Raw genomic sequence first — 11,536 nt, forward strand, 5'->3', positions numbered from 1 at the left:
CTGTAACATCAATATCTGTTTTCAATGCTTAGCAAATTACTTTCACATAACATATTCATACATGAAACACAAATCCCATAAACACCATTCCACTTGAAGAAAATGATGGTCAGGTGGCTAACATTGGTGCAAGGCACTTTGTAACATTCACTTCAGTCACATAAGTTAATTTAATCACTCTGTGTAGTCAGATCCAGGAGCAACAGGAGGGGGGAGATTTAGTTAAAAAAAATTACCATCTGACACACACACAGTGATCTGTACAAATGAGGACCTATGAGAACATTATGTGTACCAATCTACCCTAGCCACCTCATCATCTTTTTTTCCTTCTTTCAATGGAATCATGTATTTGGGATTCAGGTGCACGCGTATGCTATGTTAAGTACTTAATGGGTTTGAGATGAAAGAATGATAAATTTCTAGAAATTCAGTAACCGAGTGTCTAGAAATTACTGATCCAAGTACAGAATGTAAACAACTACAGTAGCAACTATTGACTACTCTAAGACATCATCACGGGTTTATCCTATGATGAACACAAATTCTACTCCATCTTCTTCTTGTCTCAGTACAGGGCAATGAACTACTCGCCTCCAACACTATATTACTTACTTGAAAAAACAGGACTGCATGCTTTACCATACAAATGCACTACATCCTCTGGTAACAACTTCATTCTGCATCAAAATACCCTGCACAATTCTGTGGCATTTCTGGCATCAAGAGCTACTACAACTCCCCAAAGCAAATTTGGGTACAGTTATTACAATCAGAAACATCCATTATCTTCTGCATTCAACAGGATACCAACAGGAAAGGCAGGTTAGCTCACCATCTGCAACAAGCCTCTTCAAATGAGCGTTATTTGTTTACAGGGTGTCAAAGGAAGGCAAACAAGGATATCTCAAGTAGTATGGGAAATTATGTTATATTTTAATGCTTAAAACAAAGTTTAAATATATTACTTTGGCTTTACAAGCATCATACAGTACTTATAACATCAGGCAATAACTTAAAACATTATGCATCCCATGCTGCTCAAGCACAACTACAATTAATATGGACATTAGGTCAAACTTAAGGAAAGGGAAACCCAAGGCTCCAGCTGGTTTAAGACGTTTCCCCGTCCACCAAAAACGATCAAACCACACGATACACGGAGAGGCATTGTAAAATAAGGGCTACATGATTCAACCACAATTCACAAGTCACCCCTGGACTTACTGATCGTCTGGCGTGAACTGTACAGGCTCAGCCGTAAACTGGGGATCAAAGTTTTCAAGATCCCGTTCTCCATCAACCCGTGGTTTGTATGGTGGAGGAATTTGCTTCCTTTCCAGCTGAAAATAATTAAATAAATGATTATTCTAAGTCACTTTTATTTCTAAAGTATTCCTTTAATCACCTCCATCAGAAGACGCATCCAAATAACAAACTGAAAGAAATAGAGTTCAGTTATTATTCCTTTATTATCTACTTCACACAAATGACAAAAAGGCTTCATTCCTTTTGGGGACAACTGTCAAAGTTGACAGATAGAGGTCAAAATACTAGCTTCCCTTTATTTTCTAATAGGGATGCGCCCAACCTGAAAAATCACTTAAAATCTATTTCAGTAATTCTTACCTATCTGAAAATGTGACTAGCAAACTTCAACGCTCAGGATGCAAAGTAAACACCACAGTCACATACAGTATGGTCTACATCAAGATAAATATCACCTGAATCATTTGTTTTTGTTCAGCATTTCATGTTTTAACTGAAGTAATTTTGCATGGTTTTTAGGTTAGTGAGCTCAGCATAAAAACGTGGGCAACTCTCTCTCTCTGTAGCTTCTGCTTTCACCTTTAAATTGCTTCTCTCAATACTCTGACAAATGCATTCTTAAGACCACATAGTACTTCTGTATTAGTACCATCATTATAAAGAATGCCTCTATTGTTGATTTCTCTTGTATGAAAAATAAATATGCAAAATAAAGGAAAGTGGGCCAAAGAGAAACATCCACCAAGAATACTTTCATAATCACAATCAAGATAACACTATCACAAGATTCTGTATGTCAAAAAGATATTTGAGTATCAAAAAATCCAGAGGCCTTAGGTGGCCAACAGAAAGAGAGCCACAACAGGATTTTGAAAGCTAAAGGTAGGCACAGACCTTTTGTCCTGAATATGTTAATATGTTAAAACCAGGCATAAATAAAACTTTTAAATAGTTGACATTCAGTATGTCTCAGAGTGAAGGTCATTGACTCTCAACATTCTGAACCTATATGAAAAGACTGTTGACTTTCTAACAGCAACTACAATAATACCAAGGCCAGCAAGGGTAATCTTATGGTTAAAATTAGGTTGCTGATATTATTTATATCCCAAATTTTCACTGTCTTACAGTAGGGAACCAAGGCAAGCAAAGTAACCTTAGTCAACACCTTGAACTCTGTATTAAAAAAAAAAGACAGATATATGGAAAAGTACAATAATAGCTATTTTCCCCAAGAGTTTTAACCACAGAAAAGAATGGGGTTAAAAGTGTTCCAGTGTCTAAACAGCACATAAAATACCAACAAAAATGATCATTAATGAATAAAATATCACAACATGCTACACATGTTTGAGTTACAATTTTTTTTTTTAATTCATAATCCAAGTGGTAAATGATCTGCGCTGGAATGATATGCACTTTATACAGTATGTCACACCCAACACTTCCTTGTTTTCATAAAAATGGTGCCTGAAATATAAGTATACGAAATGAATGAGTTTCTCTTAATCAAAAGAGATCTCTACACCAAGATGACCATCGTATAACTGTTGCAAGATAACGTGCAATGAAATAAGATTACGAAAAATATTAATTTCCAATCATTAACTTTTACAAAAACATGTTAAATAATTGTAACAAAAGGAATCTTACATTAGCTAGTAGCAAAGTGCTTCAAACTTTTCTTACAGGCAAATGTCATTCATACTGATACAAGTAAAATTAATAATGAATTCTCACCATTTCCCAGTCAATGGTTTTGAAGAATGGATGTGTGACAATATCAGTAAACCCTGTTTCTGGATGACATCCAAGACGATCAATAGGATTTTTGTTCAAGAAACCTTTCAGAATTGCTGCTGCCTTTACCGACAAAGAACGAGGAATACGAATTGGTCGTTCCAAGATGACTGTAAATAAAGTTCCATGTTTTAATACAATGTTTTACTGCGCATGTGTTGCCAAAATAAATTGATAGTACCTTATAAATACATAAAAACTAAATAGAAATGCCCTTCAGAAAGACCTAATATTTTTTTAAATACTTCCCTCTGGTGGGGTACCACCCACAGTGTAATTTGTAAGACACACTGTAAAAGGTACAAAATGGTTTTTGCAGCATCCTTAGGCCAGAGGTGAAGTACTTTCTACCTTTAACTTTTCATCCGTTTACTTTGGTCGCTTCTCACAAAGCTGTCCAACATCTTTAACTTTATTCTGCTCCAATACTAACCTTCACTTATGAACAGATCCTTCAGGAAACTCTATTATAGTTTAGAAATGTGACTTGGGGGCATTGTTGAAACATTTATAATAACATCTTCACTCAATGGTCTGGTTAAATAAACTGATGGAAACAATACCCTACCACTCTACCGCTAACCATAACGCAGCACCGTACACATCTACTAGTTTGGTAACATATGCTGACTAAATTTGATTTCAATACCTTTTTGACATTGCTATACAAGGATCTACTGGGTGCACTGTGGCCTTAATAATATATAAATATATAAATCTGGATTTGATAATATAACCATAAAATGAGTATTATCAATTCTCTTTAATATGTTAGTTTTGAATCACAAATAACTTCACTAAACACAATAAAATATACAGGTATTGACTAACAATAGATATTACTATGTGTGCTAAATGCAGTTTAAATACATTAAAGCTAAAATTTGCTTCCATTTAAAAAAAATTAATCTTTAACTATTAATCATATGGTGGGGGTTAACATTAGGTTCAGCTGTTAAATTTACTGATGATATACAGTACTGTATTACCTGATATGCATTCTATTTATCCAAAAGTAATTTAAACTTCTAATAATCATAGGGACTAGCATGAAGCAGGCTCATCTTAAAATATAAATATGAAGATTAACTGGAATTAATTCTTGAATAAAAGGGAGCTCTAAAAGTCAGGCAATCATGCTTCACACTGACAAGGATATATGTAGTAAGATGGCTGATTCTGCTTATACAGTACTATGGTATCAACAGAATTAGTTGACTTTATTTGTTTCATTCTATGATGACAAATTTTTAAATTAATTTGTGAACATGACAAATTTTAGAATTAATTTTATTTTTCACAGCTAACAAACCTGCAGTCTTAAATTTAGGATAAATCTTCTGGCCCCAGTTCGTTTGCATATTTAATCATACAGTTCATTTGTTTCTTTACTTATAATTATTCCAGTATATTACTTCTGATCTTCCTGATTATCTGAAACAATAGCATGTACATTTCTGCTGTCGCCCTTTGCAATCTTTTTACTTATCCAAACCAAGTACTATGATGGATGAGGATGGCACTGTAAATACAGAAATGTATCTTCTTGCTCCAAGAAATACAGTCTGTCATTATCCAAGATTTTACTTTCACTCTCCCTATTAGTTTCTGTATGTATAAAGCAGGCAAATAATGAACTGATTGAATATACTGTTAATAAAGCAATGAAAAGGAAAAAGATATGAACAGGAGAAAACTAGATAACCTAGAGAAAAATAGAGTTGATATAATGTTTAAATCCTATACGTATATAGAATTTAGGCCAAAGGTACTGGGACCTAAGAGGTCATTCAGCACCGAAAAGAAAATTGAGAGTAGAAAGGTTTGAAAGGTATAACAGGAGGAAAACCTCACAGTTGCACTATGAAATAATTGTTTGGTGAGGGTGGATAGCAAGATGAAAGAAAGAAAATATGAATGGAGGTACAGCAAAAGGAATGAAGGAGTTGCAACTTAGGTCCGCAGGGATGCTGCAAGGAACCTAAAGGGGAGCGCACGCTTATATAGAAATAATGCTCCGATTTTTATGAAACTTTTATGTTATACATATATATAAGGTGATATTCCAGAAAAAATTTGAGAGTGATTGGATGATTATTTTGGATTTTATTAAAAATGCAAAAAAAAAAAAAAATTAAAAAATTAATGTTTCTCCTCTTTCATTTTTAGAGCTATTGCAATGCGGCTTCATACACACAAAGTATATCATAGTAGGAAAAAATCATGGGAAGAGTTCTATTTTTCCTTTTTTTTGGGATGGGGGCGAGGGGGGGATTTCCCCCCAAATTTGTATAATTTGATTATCACGGGTTCCTCGTCACCCAGAGAAAAAATCTAGCCCCCCAAAAATATTCGTCTTTCCTTCCTCTTTCCAATGGTATATTTAACTTTAAAATTGGCCTAAAAAGGGATTTTGACAAAGGAAAATCTATTTCTGAGGAAGGTCCCGTGTCACCGGTGAAATTCCATTACAGCACGAATTTCTAGGTATAACCTTGCTAGATATACCAGAGAAAAAGAGCTTTCAGGAAAGCTGGGGTTACTACCCCCAGTCGGCGTCTTCCAGGAAGGCGTCGGTATAAGAAGGGGTGAGTGAATTACCACTACCACGGAAACCTACTCAAAGATCTCTCCTATCAAAACCCCCCGAACGGAGCGGTGAGCCGTTACAGCCCCCACACCAAACACCGCCAGGACGGCGACACCAGCGCCACCTACCTCATTCCATGCTAGCACTAACCCTGACTTGGCATGTGCAAGAGGGGGAGAGTATAGGTAATGCAGGGGAGGGTCACGGGTGACACGGGACCTTCCTCAGAAATAGATTTTTCCTTTGTCAAAATCCCTTTTCTGAGTCCAGTCCCGTGTCAGCCGGTGAAATCGTGATAGAGAATCATGCCAAGGCTGCAACTACCAGGAAAAAGAAATGGAGAGGTAATCTGAAGAAAAGGCAAAAGTTTTACCAAAATAATTTTAATTAAAGCAATCTCTTCCGTAGCAAGAACACTAAGACTAAGGCATATTAAATCTAAGGCACATTAAACAACTTAATACTATGAAACATGGGCAGGTCCCCGGCACGACGGAGAAAAAGCCCCAAAAAACCTTAAAATTACTTAAAGCAAGGTGAAACATGAAAAGTGCACAAAACAACTGCAAATATAACCTTAATACTATACACATAAACTTAGGCTAAACACGTAAGAGACAAAATCAATTAGCATTAATATATACATTCATCTGGGGTAATGGAGCCAAATAAAAACTGTCCAGTACCCCACAAGAGAAACAATCATGGCATGTCAGATTACGCTTTTTTCCATCAACAGGTACAAGAAACATCAATATGAGGAGCCAGGCAGTGAGGTATAATCAACCAGAGAATAAGCAGAAAAGTAAATGAGGCAGGCGGGGGGGGGGAAAGGAAAGGACAAGGATATGATTAATTAAGGTGGGGAGATGACACTTCCCACAGCTATGGTAGAAAATTTCAGGGCTTCGAGTGTTTTTTTAAATAGTGGCGTTTAAACACTAGAGGTGATTTCCAACCTGTGAATTTACATAACTCCGAAAAGTCCATATTATGAAAGTAATTAATGGAAGTAGCAACTGCTCGAATATCATGAACCTTGGGGATTGAATCTGGGTTGGCCTGTTTAATGAAATATAAAATTTGTTGTCTTATAGCATTTAGTGAAAGAGTACCACCTTTCTCCCTGATAAAAAGAGGACCCGACTTACTCTGTGGAGTTCTTAAAAGGTAAGATTTAAGTGTATAAACTGACATAAAGACTGGTCTTGAGGAAGGGGCACCACCTTCCAAGGAGACCACCTGTCCTGTGGGTCTTCGTTTCTTAGCTAAAAATCTAGGGTCAGGGGAAAGGAGGACCTCTCCAGAAGGGAGGAAGTTCACATAATTATCACCTCTAGTGAGAGCCGACAGCTCTGAGATTCTAGCACCTGAAGCCAAGCTAATCAAAAATAAAGTCTTCCTTAACAGATCCTGATAAGAGCAATGAAAGTTATCCATCTCTGATGCTAACTTAAGGACGCCATTGAGAAACCACGTAACAGACTGTGGGCGTGATACTGGTCTCAGACGGCGATGCTCTGGGGATAGATGAAAAGTAGGAATCTGTGAGGTCGATTTTAAAGCCGTAAAGAAATACTTTCTTTAATGCTGACTTGATTGTGGTAATAGTGGCCGGAGCTAGGCCTTTCTCAAACAATGATCTAAAGAAAGAAACTCCTAAATTAGCTGTCATGATTTTGGCTTCAGATGCTTTTAGGAAGGAGGCTAATTTTTTTGACTGCTGAGTCATACTGTCTAATAGTAGAATCTCTTTTATCTGATTCTAAAAACAGAGTGTTGACAGGGTCAATGTTCGCTCCTTTTGAGCTGCGAATTTTATAAAGTCCATAAAACTAGGGCATTCTGAATTCTTGAGGAAGCTGACACAGTCTTGGTTTGTACTGTCTGAGTCAGAATGGGCTTGGGAATCCGAAGACCGTAATCCCAGTTCCTGAAGAAGAGGGAACCAATTGCTCTTCGGCCAATAGGGAGCTACTAGGGCTAATTGACCTTTGAATGTCCTGAGTTTGTGTAAAACTTTCAGCAGTAAGTTTATTGGGGGAAAAGATAAATCTTCTCCCAGCTGTTCCAATCTACTGTCATTGCGCGTCTATGGCGTAACGCCTGAGGGTCCAGGTTGGGGGCCACATAACAGGGAGCTTGAAGTTGCTCTCCGTTGTAACAGATCCACTTGGAGGCCCGGAACCCGGCGGCAAATCCACTTGAAAGATTCCACGCCCAGGGACCACTCCGTCTCCAACGGAGCATTCCTGGACAGGGAATCCGCCACCACGTTCCGCACCCTCGCTAGGGTGGGTGGCTGACAGGTGCCAGCCGTGCTTGTTCGGGCCAGGGAGAAGATAGCAACCATTACTTGGTTTACTCGGCCTGATTTGGAGCCGCCCCTGTTGATGCAATGAACTACCACTCGCTGAAACCAATACCAACCTGATATGAATCCGGTGGGGGGGCGGATTTTCTTCAGAGTTAGAAATACCGCCATAGCTTCCAGGGTGTTTATATGGAACTGCTGAAACATTGTGGACCACGTTCCTTGTACTTTTGTTTTGGTGAATATCCCCCAGCCGCTTAAGGAAGCGTCTGTGTGAACTACTAGTGCCGGAGGGGGAAATTGAAGCGGAACTGTATTGACAAGCCTTTGACCGAGGCCCAAGGTCGCAACCTTGTCTTTAAGATTTAGGGATAGAGGAGACCTTGTCTCTGAGCTTGACATTGGCTCGACTCCGCCACACTCTGTTTATGTCTTTTAACTTCGCTTTTAACAGCAGGTTTGTCACTGAGGCAAACTGAAGAGACCCAAGAACCCTTTCTTGGGACCGGCGGATGCTGATGGATTTTTGAGGAATCTCCTGGTGAGAGATGCTATCTCTTTCCTCTTGGGAGGCGGAAGGGACAGCGTGTGAGATGACAGATCCCATTGGAGGCCCAACCACTGAAACCGGGACTCGGAGTCAGGCGGACTTTCTCTGTTCAGTTGGAAACCTAGCGACTCCAGGAAACTGATGACTATGGACGCGGGCTTTCTGACACTCCGGAACTGTTGGTGCCCAAATTATCCAATCGCCCAAATATGCTGCTAGGGATATCCTGAGACCGGAGTTGCTGTACTACCGTGTCCGCCAGCTTTGTGAATATCCTGGGCGCAATGTTCAGACCGAAGGGCATGACCCTGAAGGAGTAGGCTTGATTCCCGAGTCTGAAACCGAGGAACTGAGAGAAGTTCCGCGCAACCGACGTGATAATAAGCGCCTGAAAGATCGACAGAGGTGGTGACGGCTCCACGCCGGAAGTAGAGTCCGTGCCTGAGCTACCGTGGTAAGCATGCGTAAATTTGTCGATTTTATGTAGAGATTTAGACGCGACAGATCCAGGATCACTCTTTGCTGATCGGAGTCTTTTTTGGGAACAGTGAATAACCTGCCTTGAAACTTTAGGTGCCTTACTTTCTTTATTGCTCGTTTGTTGAGCAATTCTGTCACATAATCCTTTAGGATTGCTGTGGGTGGCTGGTAAAACCTGGTTAGAGGAGGAGGGGTTTTGATCCAGCTCCATCCCAGGCCTTTGGACACAATGCTGTGTGCCCAAGGGCTGAAGGTCCATTGGTCCCTGAACCAAAACAGGCGACCGCCTACCTGTGTTCTCTCAGTGGGAGGGAGCGGGTTTATTCCCCTACCACGTCCAGGTCTTCCCTTGGGGTGGTGTTGGGCTTCCTCTATGAGGGGCTTTGCCTCTTCCTCCCCTTGCAACCCTATTAAGGCCGTGAAAATAACCACGCCCTCATATGTGGGGTTGTATGCCGGTGAGGCCACATAGGAGGGTGCAGCTGGTTGGACCAGCACATACTGTTGGGGGTGAGCCTTAGAAGTGGAAGGCTGTGCCACTGCCGAGACCGGGACGGCTTGACTACCGCCTGGTGGTGGGGGGCTCTTATGCCTCCTGAAGCGTTTACCTCCTCTCGATTGGGGCCGGCCGATTCTGGGGTCTTACGCTTGTAGGCAAAATACCCCAGCGAGAACGAAGACTTTGGTTGGCCCGTAGCCTCGGCCATAACACTCGTGACCTCCTCTTCAGGGAAGAGGTTAGGTCCCCAGATCGAGCTTTTCACGAGCTTGTTAGGCTCGCGGACGGATAGTCGATCGCGAAGATGAACTTCCTACATTCCAGTCTGGCCATGATAAATTCAGATAAGTCAGACTGGAAACCTGCCAGCAAGGACTTAGCCAAAACCTGAAAGAAGGCCTGTCCGAGCAGGAGACGGCAGTAGCTTCAGTAAGGCATACAGAGTTCAACGACCGGGCTAACTTAACCCGAGCATCAAACTCCGCTTTCAAAGAGCTTCCGGCAGCTTGGGGAGCTGCTCGCTAAACTGCGTGGAAGCGCAGAGGGGGTCCAGCTTCCGACCGTGCAAAGTGGACGGGCGTCTGACCAGAACTCATTACTTCCTGGGAATACCAGGAAGTAGGGTCTGTCTCCCTTAGCTGAGGTAACGGATTACCATCAGCACGCCGGGCCGTAGCCAGAGCGACTTTGTCCAAGCAGGGGGTGGAAGGTTGTCTCCCAGGGCAAACATGGCAAAGTTCCCTTGAAAGGAGTCAACTTCGTGTTATCTGCCTGCCACTCCGCCAGAGTGCGCAGGAGAGCCGACTGAGCTTGGTCCCTAGGGGACGATGACAGTCTCCTAGGAACCTTGTCTGACCGAATCCAAGCTTCCTCCGTGAGCCTCACGAAGCCTGGGTAAGGGGGCAGGAGATCGGGGGAAGAACTCCAATTCCTCCAACCGCCTCGTGCCAAGACCATCAAGAGTCAGCTTGCCATCATGTTGATGGCCCGGAGAGCGAATCGCCAAGGGTTACCGACATCGAACGGGCGGAGGTCCGCAGTGTCGGGGATAACATACTGTGGTTCGGCTGGGGGTGGGTGAGCCATTCCCGCCAGTATGTTATCATGACTGGCCAACTTCTCAGAGATTTCGCTAAATCTCGAATCCAGGTCCTCCGTAAAACGCTTATAAAGCTGATTAGCAAAGGCCTCTGCATCGAAGCAGGTTGGCGAGAGGGCTTGGTTTTGCAGCCCTCTTACTCGCGCCTTTGCTGGAGGAACCAGACTTGCTCCCGGAGGCTACAGGTCCTGAGACCTTAGCCTCGACGGGGGGAAGGGCAATGCCTTCTTGGAAGACGAGGACTTGAAGCCCTTCGCCTTCCATGAAGTTCAACTTCAACTTGGGGATAGCAGATGGAGCTCTATCACCCAAGGAGGAAGACTTCACAAAGCCTGCAAAAGAAGAAATAGATGAAGCAGGGGAGTCAAATAAAGGGGGGCCCGCCCCAACAACCTCACCTACCTCACCACTTACCACCTGGTCCTGCTCTACATTCATCGGTTCCAGGTTGAGATTAATGGCGGCAACATCCTCCGAGACCTCAGCGTAGAGGATATCCGCTTGGGGTGGCTGGGTCTCATCCCGGATCTGCTGGATGATAGGGGTGGCCAGATCTTCAGGCACTGCGGCCGCCACCCGTGCGCCGGGTAGAGTAAGTCCTCAACCTAGAAGGCCGAGGACGTAGGGCTTCCCGACGAACGTTCCTTCCAAACCCAGCCACCCAGGCCCGGAGGGATTCCAAGGCAGATTCTTGGAAGTTTCATCCGCCTGTAAGAAAACCAACAATTAGCTAAGGACGAAAACCATTCGGGAACTCATAAACAATGTATAATATACAATATGAGGAGCATAAAGCAAGAGTAATGTAAAGACTGTCACTTACCAACTCATCCTGGACAGTTGTGCAGAGAGCGAAGCAAACCTCACAACCATCAGGGTGCCAAACAATCAGGTCATCCAGGCGGACCGCACAACCAGCGTGGGTCCGACAAACC

The 11,536-nt window shown here is 42.2% G+C and overlaps 1 protein-coding gene across 1 annotated transcript in view; it reads right to left on the reverse strand.

Moving 5' to 3' along the window:
* The window catches only part of LOC136836617 (atypical protein kinase C-like), a 289,297-nt gene that overhangs the window by 10,608 nt on the left and 267,153 nt on the right, over positions 1-11,536 (reverse strand). Inside the window, 1 exon segment of the mRNA XM_067101084.1 lies at positions 3,010-3,179. Within this exon segment, the coding sequence (XP_066957185.1) occupies positions 3,010-3,179 (170 nt within the window).

This window comes from Macrobrachium rosenbergii, chromosome 4 (genome assembly GCF_040412425.1).
Source record: "Macrobrachium rosenbergii isolate ZJJX-2024 chromosome 4, ASM4041242v1, whole genome shotgun sequence".
Taxonomy (NCBI): Eukaryota; Metazoa; Arthropoda; class Malacostraca; order Decapoda; family Palaemonidae; genus Macrobrachium; species Macrobrachium rosenbergii.